The sequence below is a fragment of the Grus americana genome, chromosome 19, assembly GCF_028858705.1.
Source record: "Grus americana isolate bGruAme1 chromosome 19, bGruAme1.mat, whole genome shotgun sequence".
Classification (NCBI taxonomy): Eukaryota; Metazoa; Chordata; class Aves; order Gruiformes; family Gruidae; genus Grus; species Grus americana.
The window spans coordinates 5,188,648-5,202,495 of record NC_072870.1 but is presented as its reverse complement, the minus strand read 5'-3'; the positions used below and the strand labels follow the sequence as shown (position 1 = coordinate 5,202,495).

The window sequence follows — 13,848 nt, the reverse complement described above, 5'->3', positions numbered from 1 at the left end:
CACCTCTGGGCCCAGGACCCCCCCCGTGCCACCCCGAGGCTGGGGACCCCCCCGTGCCACCCCACTGTTGCTGTGCCAGGGACCCTGGCTGCATCACCTCTGCCTGCCGGGGGCCAAGCAGCGCAGAGCCCCAGACCCCCAGGACAGGGTGGGGGCTCCCACAGGAGACCAGTCGTTCCCCCCCCCCAGCGAAAAGCCGCCCGCAGCCGGTGCAGGGACAATAGCAATGTCCCCGCTCACCCCACGGGGCCGGCTGCCAGGGCCGCGCTCTGCTGAATCCCCGCCGTAAAAGGAGGGCTCAGCCGCCCCGCATGGCCCTAATCCAGGGAGGGCAGTGCATCTGCCCCCGCGCTCCAGGGCTGGGCACAGCCTGGGGCCCCCACTGCCGGCCCCTCATCTCGGGGGGCCGTACCCCACACACCCCCCAAGCAGGAGGGGAGGCGATGCCAGGGAGCAGCAAGCGCTGCTTCCCCGTGAGCCACCCACGCACCTGGTACGTAGAGGCGCAACCCTAAACACCTCCATTTCCTGGGTGCTGGGGTAAATAAAGGTGCCAGCACCCGTGGTGTCGCAGCACCCACCACACGTGGGGGTAGCAGGGCTGCGGCAGAGGGCAGGGGAAGGTGATTCCCCCCCCCCCCGGGGCAGGAGAAACAGGCCATTAAAAACCAGAGCACTTGTTTGAATGCTGCTATTTCGGGCAGTGCTGGGGGAGGGCGGTGCTGCACGGCCCCCATGGCCGCAGGGAGCATCCTTGGGGTCGGGAACACCAGGAGGGGGATCCCACAGGAGATGCCCCAGCAGCAAAGGTGAGGCTAGAGCTGCACTGGGAGCAGGGGGCCCCCCGAGGGACACCCCCTCCCTTCCCCCCCTCCCCAGCAGGGGCCAAGGCAGCGCTGGGAGCAGGAGCTGGCAGAGCTCCCAGAGCTCCCAGCAACCCAGGGGATGCTGCATGCCAGAGCCGCACTGGGAGGGGAACCATCCCCACACAACAGGCTTGTGGCCCACGGCCCCCTGATAGGGGTGCAGGATCCAGCCTCCGATACCCTCCGCAGGGGGAAGCAGGAGGGGGTGCAGGGGGAATCTAGGGCAGGAGGAGGAGCAGGGGCTCAGGGAGGGAAGCTAGGTCAGCCCGGGTGCTGCCGGGGCCGCAGGGTGGGAGCCTGGGGAATGCAGCGCCTTATTGAGAGCAAGTGCTGGCGGGGGGGGGGGGGGGGGCATGTCCCCCGCCAAGAAGGAGAGGCCCTGGGGTGGCAGGGAGCCATGGCCCTGTGACGGGGATGGAGGCACAGGCTGAACAAGTTGTCCGTACCCAGGGCACCAGGAGTTTCCTCTATTAGTGCACCAGGCAGGGCGAAAGCCAACAAAACTTTATTCAATAAATAATTACAGCATTAAGAACATGAAGGTTTCACGCTACAGGCTACAGCAGCTCAGCACCTTCCTTGCTGCCACTGGCCGGCTTCAGGCCCAAGTACCGCAGCAGGCTGTGGTGCTCCTGGCAGCCTGCTGCCACGTCAGGGACAGCTGACAGGACCTGGGGACGGCAGCAGCGTTAGTGACAGCGTTCGGGATGAGAGTTTGTGTTGCTGCAGTCACAGCAAGGGTGAGAGCAATGAACCCCCAGCCTCACCTCTTTCATCTTCTCCTGCATCTCCTCATGGGTCCTCAGCACTTTCTGGGCGTGATGGAGCCTCAGCTCCAGCCCTCGGACCTGTGGTGGGAGATGCCTGTCAGGTGCATGCCCCAAAACTGGGCAGGAACCACCCCAGGAGGGAGAGGGGACAAGAGCCAGGGCAGCCCCTCAGGGCTCCCCATACCTGCTCCAGGTATTTGTCAGAGAGCAGCAGATTCTCATCCTCTTTCTCCAGGAGCAGCAACCGTAGTTTGTCCACCTGCAAAAAGAGCAAGCGCTGCTGAGAAATCACTGCGGGGTGAGAGCAATGGGGTGGGGGGTTCCTCCTGCCATCCCGCAGGTCGCCTGCTTGAGGAGCGAGGTCTGGAGAGGTCCCTGTCCATGGAGGGGTGGTGACACAAGTAGCCCCTGGCAGCCTCCAGCCTCACCTCCTGCCGCAGCAGGACTCGCTCCTGGACGTAGGCAGCGTCCACCTTGGGCTCCTGCCCCCGCATCTCCTCCCACAGCACCTTGGCCTCTGTCTCTGCACGCTGGAGCGAGCGCTTCAGCTGGGAGACCTCTCCCTTCAGCCTCTGGAGGGGGAAAGGAGATGCTGAAAGGGGTCCTGCAGCCAGCACCCCCCAGGCGTGCAGCCCGGCCCGGCCCCATCACGCACCGTAACTTCCCCACTCTTGTCGATGAGCTGCAGCATCTTCTCTTCCTGCTGTTTCACCACGTCCTGCAGCTCCCTCTCATTCTGCAGGGGGGAAGAAGCGGTGTCAGGTAGTGCCTGGCCCCAGCCACCCCCAGCACCCCAGGGGCAGGGAGCAGGTTTTCTCATGTTCGAGAAGGTCAGACAAGCCAGCAGCACCCATGGGGTATCACTGGAGCCAGTCACCCAGATTTCTCCGTGTCCTAGATCAGCGCCCGTCCCAGTTCGGCTCTGCCCTGGGGTGAGCGCTGGCCCAGTTCTGGCACCAGCTCACCTCTAGCTTGCCCCTCAGTGCCTTGTTCAGCTTGGCGATGGTGGCAGCCTGGGTGTCCATCTTCTCCTGACTCTCGGCTGTCACCGTCTCCAGACGGAGCTGCAGGTCGGAGCTGGGAGAGGACAGCAGGGCTGAGCGGGTGGGGATTGCAGCCGAGCAATGTGCTGGGTACCAAACCCCCTCCCGAGCGTCCCACCAGCCCCGTGGTGGGAGAGGCCAACACCGCCAGCCGGACCGGGTGGAAAAAGCCCTTCTAGCCATGGCAGGAGAGGTCTAATCCAGAGCTGGGGGACCCCAGACAGGCTGCCCGCAGGAGAGGCCGTGCCCAACTCTCGACACGAGCCCCTGGTGAACTCACATCTTTGTCTGCAGCGCCTTGAACTCGCTCTGCTCCAGCTCCTGGATGCGGGAACTCAACATGGCAAGGTCGGAGACTACGGCTCTCAGCTCCTTCACGCTCTCCAGCAGACCGTCCTCGGGCTCTGCGGGCAGGGCAGAGGCTCGTGAGCGACACAGAAGGAACGTCAGCCCCAGGGGACACGGAGCCAAGCAGGAAGGCAGCCCTGCAGCTTTGGAGCAGGGTCCAGGGCAGGGTGACAGCCCCAGTACCTATTGGCTTTGGCGTAGAGGCAGGTTTGTCCTTGGTAAATGCACTCCCACCTCCCGTGGCTTCATCGGCATCTGCAAGAGGACAGAGGTGCTGTGCCCAGCCCTGCGTGCTGTGCGGAGCACAACCAGAGCTCACCTGTCCGCCTCAGGGAGCTCAGAGAAGACCCCGGCTGCTTGCAGGAGCCGTGACCCAACCCGTGGCTGCCGCAAGCGAACAAACGGGATCCACAGGGATGGCACAGGGATCTCCTCCACGCTCAGCACCAGTGTGCATCCCCAGCATGGTGGGGAGCGATCCCCCATCCCCATACAGGGACCCCCCCAGCACCCAGACAGCGGGTGCCAGCTCACCTTTCCCCGACACCGCTTTCAGGACACTGCCCACGAAGGAGCTCCCGGCACGGTACGGGGTGCGGCACGCCGGCGTGCGGCAGGCAGGGGTCCAGGCACGGTGGGGTGTCTGCCAGCCTGGCGTCCGTGGAGCCGGGGTCCAGGCTCTGCTTCTCGATGGGGCATCATCCTTCAGAGGGGAAGGAGAGCACAGCACCAGAGCACAGCTTGCGACAGCTCTGCACTGCTCTGGCGAGTGGTGGAGGGGTCTATGAAGCCATGCCATGGAGAGCCACTCCCTGCCCCCTCTCTGGCCACCTCCTCATCCTTGTCCGCAGGGCAGAGCTCCTACCTCCTCCTGCAGAGCAGCCCTGAGGCAATCAGCAAGCTCCTGCAGCCGCATCTTGCTCTCGGTAATGTCCGTGGAGCACCAGGAGACTTTGTCCCTCTTGAGCTGCAAGTCGAGGAGCTCGGCCTTGGTGCTCTCCAGCTCCTTGCCAAGGGCAGCCTGCTCTTCCCTGCGGGATGGCATCAGCCTCAGCAGGAGCAGCGTTTTTCCTCCTCGGCATGGGACAGGGACATTTCCCACACCTGCCTCCCACTGTGACCCGATGGGGTGCAAACCCCACAGATTTAGGCAGCTTCCACCAAGATGGGGTCTGCTGGGCTTCCCCACAGCCTCTTCCACCTGCCTGGGCAATCATGCTTGGCTGGGCAGTGGTGATTGGAGCCATGTCCCCCTGTGTGTCCCCCGCTCCCCAGGAAGAGCTCGATTTCCCAAAAGACAGGGGTCGGTACCGTAGGCACTGGTGAGAGTCCATCAGCTCCTCATACTGCAGGCTGCGCTCCTGCAGGGCAGCCAGCGTGGACTTCAGCCTGGCCTCCACCTCCAGCAGCTGCGTGCGGGACATGTGGTTCTCCTGGTTGAGGAACTGCAAGAGCGTGGGGGGACACAGCCATGAGCACCTGGCCAGACCTGAGGGGTCCCACTGGGACCCCCAGCACGGTCCCTCCTATGCCTCAGGGTGCCATTTCCAATTAGGGATGGCTTTACCCCGGCACACCGAACCCTGGAGACCAAGCAGTTTACCAGGGACAGGCTGGGGAACGGCACCATGCCTGCAGCCAGGGAATTATCCCAGAGAGCTGTCCCCCCTCCCCGGGAATCACGCTGAGCAGGATGGAGAGCCACGCTACGTGCGGGATGTCAACCACCCTCGCCGTGCTCACCCCCGCCCCAGAAGGCTAATCCTCCCGAGAGGCACGTGACAGCGCGGGCAGGGTCAGGCAGCTCCTACCTCCCGGCACTCGGTCGCCTCCCGCAGCTCCTGGCACAGCCCATTGCACTCCCGCTGCAGGGTGTCCCTCTCCCGCGCCAGCCTGCAGGGACAGGATGGGGTCAGGAGGGTGCTGCGTTTTGGGGACGAGGGCTGGCAGGAGGTGGCTATGGGGGGGACCAAAGCCCTGCCCCAAAGGTCAGACCCACCAAGCCATCTCCTCCCACTGCTTCTCGTTCTCCTGCTGCAGCGCATCCCGTTCCTGCTCCAGGTTGGCCAGATTCACCATCAGGGAGCTCAGATCTGTGAGGGGCAGAGCCGTCAGCATGGGGAGGGGCAACGGGGACAGCAGGGACGGTGGCAAGTTCCAGCTACCCACATCACCCACCCCTACCTGTGCTGAGGCGTGAGTTGGCCACCGTCAGCTGCTCCAGCTGAGCCACCGCATCCTGCAGGGCCACCGAGGTCTCCTCCAGCTGGCAGGATGCCTGCAGAGACACAGTGCCCTCCGGGTTGGCTTTGGGCTGCTCTATCCCATGGGAAGTTCCCATACTAAGGGTGCCCAAAGTCCTCCCATGTCTGGGGAGCAGCCAGGCTGCAGGGGAACATCCCAGACACCCCCAGGCACCACTCAGCACTAGGCAACCCCCTACCTCCTCCTTGGCTTGAAGAGCTTCATCCGCTCGCTGCCTCATGGCGTCCCGCTCCTCCAGGCAGCTCCGCAGCTTGCCGGGCACACTCTCCAGCACGGCCTGGCACCGGGACACCAGGGCCCTCGCCTGCTCCCGCTGCAAGGGGACACGGCACCAGGCAGAGCTGAGCATGGCACACGGGTGGTCCGAGATAGAGCGAAGCGGCGCCAGCCTGCGCCGCGCTGGCAGGGAGGCGAGGGGATGAGCCCACCACTGGCCCCCACAGGGACACCCCTCACCTCTGCGTCCAGGGCTCTCCTTTCCTCCTCCAGATTTTCAAAGGTGATGTCTATGAACTCCCTGAAGGGCTGAGCCTCAGCAGCCAGGGATGCCTGCGGGGCAGGAGAAATGGGTCAGCGTTGCCGCAGCGAAAGAGCCATGTTTGATGGCCACGCTGGGAGGCGAGCACCAGCCCCAAGGCTGCGGCAGCTTCCCAGCAGCGGCGCCAAGAAACCTCTGATGGAGCCAAGCCCATCACAGACCATTGCTTAAAGCATCGCCCAAGCCCAGGACGTGGGATGCCCTTCCAGCTCCCCAGGGAGGAGGCAGCCGGAGGTCCCCGCCTGCTCAGTACCTGCTGGTCGATGGCGTCTGCCAGCAGCGTGCCCAGCTCTCGCTGGGAGGCCAGGCTCTGGTCGCGGGCGGCAAGCCGGGCACTGGCATGGGTGCGGAAGGCCTCCAAGAAGCAATCGCTCTGCCGAGGGAAGGGTGCTGCTCTGGGCACGGTGTCGCATGAGGAGCAGCTCCCAGGAGCCGTCCCTGCACAGTGCTGCGGCCCAGGGCTCCTGCTCCCAGCAGGACACAGCCTGAGCCAAAAACCCATCCTGAGCCAAAAACCCATCCTGAGAGCTCCAGCCACCCCGGGCAGCCACGGCCCTTCCTGCCTTCCAGGGCCACATCAGGCTTTTCCCCCCCAGATACCAGAAAGACGTTCCCCCTCCGCAGAGGCATAGGATGTCACATCAAAGGCACAGGGACAGCAGAGCCTGCCCTGAACCCCCCACCAGCTGCCCCCCTACCTCCTCCTTGGCTCGGAGGGCTTCGTCCGCTCGCTGCCTCATGGCATCCCGCTCCTCCAGGCAGCTCCGCAGCTTGCCTGGCACGCTCTCCAGCACGGCCCGGCACCGGGACACCAGGGCCCTCGCCTGCTCCTGCTGCGAGGAGAGATGGTGCCAGGAGGCACCAGGTACAGCCAACGGCTGCCGTGTGTGCCGGCAGCACCAGCATCTCCTGAAACCCGGGGGAAAGGGTGCCCAGCCTGGCTGTGCGTGGGCTCACCTCCCAGGCAAGGGCTCCCTGCTCATCCTGCAACTTCTGAAATGCGGCATCCGCAAGGCCCCGGAACAGGAGGCACTGCTTGCTCCAGGCGCTCTGGGTAAGGGACAAAGGCATCGGCATTCAGGCAGCAGTCCCGGGGCCAGCACAGGCAGCGCCGGGCACACTCATGCCCTGCCCAGCTGAGACCTGGCAGGCTCATCACACGCCAGCCAGCCGAGACGCACCGTCCCTGTGGTGGTTAGCTCCAGCTCCCGCTGCAGGTCCTGCTCTGCTCCCCGCTGCCGCTGCAGAGCCTCCGTTTTCCTCCGCAGCTCGAGGTAGAGGTTGCGGTAGATCTCTTCCTCCTAAGGGCATCCCGGCAGAGTGCAGGGGGCTTCGCACCAGCCCTGCTCCACCCTGGGGTCCAGCCGTGACACCTCCCATTTTCCCCCCTCCCCACGCATGCCAGGGATGTTTCCCCGCACAAAGGATTCAAATCCAGCAAACTCAGCAGGTCGAGCCGGGTGTGATAACGCGGCTGGAGCAGCGCCAGGCACGTGATGCTGCGTGCCGTGCCGTAGTACCCACGCTTTACTCGCGCTCCATCAGGCTGCGGTCCAGCCGGGCCACCATCCCGCTGGTGGCACGTGGGCACCATCATGGCGCCAAGGCCACAGAAAATTGTGCGGCATCGCCCCAGCGAGGCCTCTTACCCCTTTGGGGTGGGTGACATCTGTCTGTGTGAGCGCGTCCCTCTGCTCGGCCGGCCCCACGCCGGGCAGCGGCCGCTGGCTCTCCTGCCAGTCGCGCAGCTGGAGCGAGAGGGCTTCGATGATGATGAGGGTGCTCTCCAGCCGCCCCTCCAGCTCTGCCCGCGGCAGGGACTTCAGCTGCTCCCGGGGACAGCTGGGGACAGAGAGAGGGCTTGGGGCAGGGACAGCCCACGGGTGCCACAGCCCCATGTCTGTGGGGACATCCCCACACTTACTGCCAGAGCAGGGAGTCCGTTTCGGCAGCACTGTCCTTGGCGCAGAGGAGGCCACCCGTGGATGTGTTTGTGCTCCTCTCCCGCAGGTCCCGGGGGGTCATGAAGGTACCGGTGACCACGGTGGGCACAGGAGTGACGCTGGTGCCAGTGACCGCGGTGGACACGGGAGTGACGCTGGTGCCAGCATCCCGCCGCAGCACAGGCAGGGGCAGGCTGTGCCGCATGGACTCCAGCAGGGATGAGGTGTTGAGGCTCTTCTCCAGCCACACCAGCGGCAACACCCAGGACACGGCACCCGGGGCCACCTCGGGCGAGGGGATGGTGGTGGCCATTGCCTCCAACCCGGCATGCTCCGACCTACCTGCCTCAGTGGGAGGGGGTCTGGGGGAACCCTGCTCTGGGGGGGCAGGGGCTGGGGACTCAGCCCCCTCAGGGGTGTCTTGGCAAGACGGGGTACCCGCACTGCCATCTCCAGCCAGGGGCTCAGGGGCCACGGGGCTGCAGGAGAGGTCAGCGGGCGCCACTCGCCAGCCGTGGAAAGGAGCTTCCTGCGGGGTGGAGCTGGTGCCAGGGGGCCCTGGGGTGCAGGAGGCCGAGCTGGCGCTGCCAGGGGGTCCTGGGGTGGTGCTGCCAGGGGGCTCCGGGGTACACAACCCCAGGACAGGGCTGCGCAGGGGGGCTGGCGGGGTGCTGCCGGGGGGCTCCGGGGTGCAGGGCCCTGGGACTGGGCTGCACAGGGGGTCCTGCAGGGTGCTGCTGGGGGGCTCCGGCGTGCATGACCCCAGAGTGGGGCTGCACAGGGGAATTGGCACAGTGGTCCCAGGTGTCTCTGGGTTGCACGGCCCCAGGATGATGCTGCTGGGGGTCTCTGGGCTGCAGGGCCCTGGGAGGGGGCTGCACAGGGGGGCTGGCACAGGGCTGCTGGGGGGCTCTGGGCTGCAGGGCCCTGGGAGGGGGCTGCACAGGGGGGCTGGCACAGGGCTGCTGGGGGGCTCTGGGGTGCAGGGCCCTGGAGTGGAACTGCCAGGGGGCTCCAGGCTGGTGCTGCTGGGGGGCTCTGGCGCACTGGGCACAAGGGTGGGATTCCTGGGGTGCTCAGGGGCGCCAGGTTTCAGGGTGGGACTCCTGGGGGTCTCTGAGCTGCTGGGCCCCAGGGCGGGAGTCCCAGGGGGCTCTGAGATGGTGCTGCTGGGGGGGGCCAGGCTGCAAGGCACTAGGGTGGTGCTGCTGGGGGGGAACTGGATAGCACTTCTGGGGGGTCCTGGGGGGCAGGGCAACCGGGTGATGCTGCTGGGGGGGCCCCGGGTGCACGACACTGGGGTGGCACAGTCATGGTCCTACAGGACATTTGGGGGGGGTGGAGGGGATCAGGGCTGCCCTGCCCTTCCCCCCAGCACCTCATAGCCATTTGCCCCCATCTCCCCATTTCCCCCACACCAGTGGGGACACCTGTCCCCCCACCCCAGTATCCCCAGCCCCGGTACACCCCAGCATCCCTCCCTGTTACCCCACCGCACCCCCCAGCCGTGTCCCCCCCCCCGGCCCTGCACCGACCTTGAGCCGCAGGCGGCGGAGCAGCGGGGTGAGGCTGGTGCGGTCTGCACCCGGCTGCAGCCGCAGCTCCTGCAGGGGGGCGCGCCGGGGCGGCTGCTGCGCCTGCGGAGGGGGCACCGGGGGTCACCGGCGGCAGCACCGGCAGCACCATCACACACACACACACACACACACACGTTTACCGGAAGCGCTCCGGTCCCGCCGCCCCCAGCCACCCCTGGGCAACCCCGCATGGTCGGTGCCGCCCCGCCGGGACCCCACCCCACCCCCACGGCTCTCCCCGCCGCCCCACCGGGACGCCCAAACCGGTGCCCCCACACCTGCCCCATGCCGAGCCCCCAGGCCGCACTCACAGCGGGGGTCTGGGCCGCCCGCATGGCCCCGCTCCCGGTCAAGGCCCCGCTCCCGGTCAAGGCCCCGCTCCCGGCTCCGGTCCGGCCCGATCCGATCCCGCCGCTCCCCGCGCGCTGCCGCCGCCGCCCGTTTGAAAACCACGCGCCGCTCTGATTGGCTGCTCCGCGCACGCGTCACTCCACCACGGCGGTGGTTAGAGGCGGGGCTATGCCCGGTGGTGGGCGCGGGGAGTGGGTGTGGCTTCACGCGAGGCACCGCCCCCCCGCGGGGAAGGATGGCGCCGGGCAGCGCGAGGCGCACCGGGGCACGCGCCGAGCCCCCCCCCCCTCCCCGCACCCTCCGCAGCCCCTGTCCCGGGGGCACCAGCCCTGCACGGCCCCCCCAGACCTGCCCCGACCCCTGCCCGCGGGAGGGGGGGACACACCAGCCCCGCACCCCCCCCGGTGGTCCCGCAGGAGTCAGGGCAGCACCCGTAGCGGTGCCCGCGGCTCTCGGGTTTATTGCTCCCGCGGGGAGAGGTACAGCGTTGGGGTAAGGGGGACCCGGCCCAGCAGGGTCCGACCCGCTGCCGGGGGAGGGGGGGGGGATGTCCCTGAGCGATGCCGGGGGTCCCGGCCGCGGTGGCTCAGCCAGGCCAGGGCCGGCCCGGGGGGGCGGCGAGGTCGCAGGCGAAGTCGGCGAAGGTGGCGGGGTCGGGCGGGGGCTGCTCAGGGGGGCGCGGGGCCACGGCCACGGCCACCGGGTCCTTCTGCAGCAGGTCGGCGTCGAAGGTCACCCCGCGGAAGAAGGGGTGGCCCTGGAAGTGGTGGAGGTAGCGCAGGCGGTGCAGGGGGTTGTGGCACAGCAGCTGGGGACGGAGGGAGGACGGTGAGTGGCGGGGAGGCCGGCGTCCAGCCTGGGGGGCCAGTGGGGGCCCCGAAATCCAGGTGGGAGGGTTACCTCGGCGAGCAGCCGGGCCAGAGCGGGGCTGAGCGCGGGTGGGCTCTCGTAGCTGCTCTGTTTGACGCGCTCCAGCATGGCCACGTGGTCCCCCGCTGGCGCCACGGGGAACTGGGGGGGCAAGGAGTGGATTTAGGGGCTCCATGGGGTGCCTCATACCCCCCCAAACCCTGCGGTCCTCACCTCCCCGCTCGCCAGGGCAAAGAGCAGGACTCCCAGGGACCACCAGTCAGCTGCGTGGCTGTAGGGTCCCCCGCTCAGCACCTCTGGGGCTGTGGGGATGAGGGGGTGAGTGCCTGGGGGGGGGCATGCCCCCCATTGCAGCCCCCCACTGCCCCCTTACCCATGTACTGCAGGGTGCCGCAGATGGTGTGGGCTCGCTCACCCCACCGCAGGTGCCGGGAGAGCCCAAAGTCAGTGAGCTTGAGGTGTCCTGTGGGGTGAGACACTGTGTGGGGGCCCTGTGGATGGGGTGTCCCCGTGGACAGGGGCATCCCCACAGCTGGGATGTCCCCACGCCAGTGCCAGCAGACTCTTACCTCTCTCATCCAGGAGGATGTTCTCCATCTGAAACAAGACAGGTGCTGGGGTGGCCTCTCCATGCCAGGAGGTTCAGAGACCCCCCCCCGACCCATCCTGTGGTCCCCCCAGCCCCACTGACACCCACCTTCACGTCTCTGTGCACGATGCCCAGGTCATGGAGGTACACTGGGGAGAAGACAGAGCCATCAGAGTGGCGGGTCCCCTCCCAGCATGGTGCCCACTGCCACCCCTGCAGCACCCAGCAGGCAGCTGCCCACCCTTGGGAGGGCTGACCCTGCCTGCAGGTCCCCACCAGTGGGGATGGTGCTGGCTGTCCTCAGCGTGGCAGGCCACTTACCCAGCACCAGCACCAGCTCGGCAGCGAACAGGCGGACGGTGGCCTCGGTGAAGCGCCCGGCGGCGCGCCACAGCGCGTGCAGGTCTCCGGTGCTGCAGTAGGTGCACACTGCCGGGACGGGCGACGCACCTTACCGATGGGCTGCCCCGCGGGGCTGGGCTGCGCTGGCACGAGGGGCACAGGCACCGGGGTGGGATGGGCACGGAGGGCCAGGTGGGTCACTGGGGCCGTGCACCAAGGTGACATGGACACCAGGGCCATAAGGGCAGCGAGGTGGCACAAGCACCAGGACCACACTGGCACCAAGGTGGCACTAGCATCATATATGGGCACCAGGACCACGTACTGAGGTGACGTGGGCATGACTAAGGTGGCATAGGAGCATGCAAGTACCGGGGCTATGTACCACGGTGACATGGGCACCAGAGCCATGTGGGCACCAGGGACGCACAAGGACCAGGGCCACACAAGCTCCAAGGTGGCACAGGCACCGTGGCCACACAGGTACCAAAGTGGCATGGTCCCTGGGGTCACACAGGCACTGGGAACATGCAAACTACATGGGCACTGAGGTGGCACAGCCATCAGGGCCATCGGGGCCAGGCAGGCAAAGGGGCTCGTTCACCCCCATGCTGGCCCCTGCCCCGCTGTGGCTCGTCCCCATCCCTGTGTCCCCGTCCCCACAGTGGGTGCGGGGTGGGAACCGGCAGCCAAGTGCCTGGATCCCTGCAGGGCAGCAGGCAGCGCAGGGGGAGCGTGCGCGTGTGCGGGGACACGTGTGCAGGCGGCAGGGACATGTGCTCAGGCGGGGGGGGGTGAGCCCGCAGGCAGATGGTCACTCACTGATGAAGAGGTGGCGCTGGCCCTGCCAGCTGTCCCCCAGCCCGTGGACAAACGGGTGCCTGACCTGTCTCTGGGGACACAAAGCAGAGAGGGTGAGCGGCCCCTGGGGTGGGGGGCCAGGGGAGCCAGGGACCTTGCTCCTGCCACCCTCCCTCCGCAGCCCCAGCGGCCTCCTGCCATCCCCACGGCTGCCCTGACCCCCTGCTATGGGCTGGGGTCCCCCCTAGACCCCCCCTAACCTGGATGCTGACTTCTTCCTTGCACTGCTTGAGGGTGTCGCGGCGCAGCACCTCCACTTTGGGCACGACCTGGGGGGGGGGGGTGAGGGGTCATCAGGGGTGGCCAGGGGTAGGTGGGAGCACCCATGGGCCCTGGGGACAGCACCCACCTTCACGGCACAGACCTTCTCCCGCCCGCAGTCCAGCACCTTGAGGATGGTTCCGAAGGAGCCTTTGGCCACGAAGCCCAGGATCTGGGGGGGGGGGGGGTGGTTCAGGGCCTGAGCACCCCACAGAGATGGGCTTGGGGTGAGGCAGGGTCCCGCGTGGAGTGAGGTGGGGTGGCACAGGGCACCCAAGGCAGGCGGTGGGGACACACGGGGACCCAGCATGGGGCACAGGGACACGGGGGACAGGGACACGGGGACCCCAGCACGGCGGTTGTGGATGCTGGCAGGATGCACGGGACCCTGGTAGGACACACAGAGACTCGACACGGGGCACCGGGACCCGGCGGGGGTAGAAGGGGACCCGGTGGGACGGCCGGGGACGCCGGTAGGATGAGCAGGGACCCGGCACGGCGTGCGAGGAGAGCCGGTAAGACGGTCCGTGATCCCGGGATGGCGGCACGGGGTGCACAGATGGCGCGGGAGGACGCTCGGGGACCCCGGGAGGATGCACGGGGTGCTGGGGGACCCCGGTAGGACGTGCAGGGACCCCGGTAGGACGTGCAGGGACCCGACACGGGGTGCGAGGGGACCCGTTAGGGCGCTCGGGGCTGCTGGGTCGGGATACGCGGGCACCCCGATAGGACGGTCGGGGACCCCGTTAGGATGCACCGGGACCCCAGCAGGAGGGTGGGAGCCCCGGGACGGCACCTTGAGCTGCTGCTGGCGGGCGGAGGGGCGGACGGGGAACTCCGGCAGGAAGAGCGAGACGAGCTGCGGCAGCGGCCACCCGGGCAGCGGCGGCTCCTCGGCGGGACCCCGTGGGGCCAGGGCGAGCCCCGACCCCGGTACCGGTACCGGCCCGGCGCGGCCCAGCAGCGCCCGCACCCACGACCCGACGGCGCGGCCCTGCGGAACCGGGGGGGGGGGGGGGAGCGTCAGCGGGGGGACCCCGGGGCGGAGGGACCCCGGGGCAGGGGGGATCCCCGGGGCCGCTGGCGCCGCACGCACCTGGGGGGGCCGCACCGGGGCCGGGGCCGGCCCGGGGCCGCTGCTCGTTGCTCCCATCGCGGCGCCGCCCGGCCGCGCCCCGGGCCCGGTCCCCGGTAATCCACCGCCTTACATAACCCCGCCGCCCC

General features: G+C 68.0%; 2 protein-coding genes across 2 annotated transcripts; both read right to left on the bottom strand.

Moving 5' to 3' along the window:
• Window positions 1-1,370: 1,370 nt before the first annotated feature.
• Window positions 1,371-9,785, bottom strand: SPAG5 (sperm associated antigen 5). The gene is made up of 24 exons (XM_054847589.1): window positions 9,662-9,785; window positions 9,309-9,410; window positions 7,755-9,091; window positions 7,480-7,672; window positions 7,012-7,131; window positions 6,788-6,880; window positions 6,529-6,663; window positions 6,084-6,203; window positions 5,749-5,841; window positions 5,471-5,605; window positions 5,212-5,305; window positions 5,027-5,120; window positions 4,839-4,920; window positions 4,339-4,472; window positions 3,893-4,058; window positions 3,562-3,730; window positions 3,211-3,282; window positions 2,960-3,083; window positions 2,602-2,713; window positions 2,292-2,372; window positions 2,065-2,208; window positions 1,821-1,895; window positions 1,634-1,714; window positions 1,371-1,537 (listed from the first exon to the last, which is right to left on the bottom strand). The coding sequence occupies exons 1-24, from the start codon at window positions 9,683-9,685 to the stop codon at window positions 1,424-1,426; spliced, it is 3,894 nt and encodes a 1,297-aa protein (XP_054703564.1). The 5' UTR covers window positions 9,686-9,785; the 3' UTR covers window positions 1,371-1,423.
• A 412-nt stretch (window positions 9,786-10,197) lies between these two features.
• Window positions 10,198-13,821, bottom strand: RSKR (ribosomal protein S6 kinase related). The gene is made up of 12 exons (XM_054847696.1): window positions 13,721-13,821; window positions 13,421-13,618; window positions 12,713-12,796; window positions 12,564-12,632; window positions 12,325-12,394; window positions 11,482-11,589; window positions 11,269-11,309; window positions 11,141-11,168; window positions 10,945-11,034; window positions 10,785-10,873; window positions 10,602-10,712; window positions 10,198-10,509 (listed from the first exon to the last, which is right to left on the bottom strand). Exons 1-12 carry the CDS (start codon window positions 13,775-13,777, stop codon window positions 10,288-10,290), a joined length of 1,167 nt encoding a protein of 388 aa, XP_054703671.1. The 5' UTR covers window positions 13,778-13,821; the 3' UTR covers window positions 10,198-10,287.
• Between the last annotated feature and the right edge of the window lie 27 nt (window positions 13,822-13,848).

Bases quoted from the DNA above. Each gene is read 5' to 3' on its own strand.
- SPAG5 (XM_054847589.1), bottom strand. From the start codon at position 9,685: ATGCGGGCGGCCCAGACCCCCGCT. The intron at 5,306-5,470 runs GTAGGGGGTTGC...GTGTCTCTGCAG, and splicing joins CTCTTCAAGCCAAGGAGGAG to GCATCCTGCCAGCTGGAGGA. The intron at 5,121-5,211 runs GTAGGGGTGGGT...TGCCCCTCACAG, and splicing joins CAACTCACGCCTCAGCACAG to ATCTGAGCTCCCTGATGGTG.
- RSKR (XM_054847696.1), bottom strand. From the start codon at position 13,777: ATGGGAGCAACGAGCAGCGGCCCCGGGCCGGCCCCGGCCCCGGTGCGG. The intron at 12,395-12,563 runs GTTAGGGGGGGT...TTGTGTCCCCAG, and splicing joins AGGAAGAAGTCAGCATCCAG to AGACAGGTCAGGCACCCGTT. The intron at 10,510-10,601 runs GTAACCCTCCCA...CTCCGTCCCCAG, and splicing joins TGGCCCGGCTGCTCGCCGAG to CTGCTGTGCCACAACCCCCT.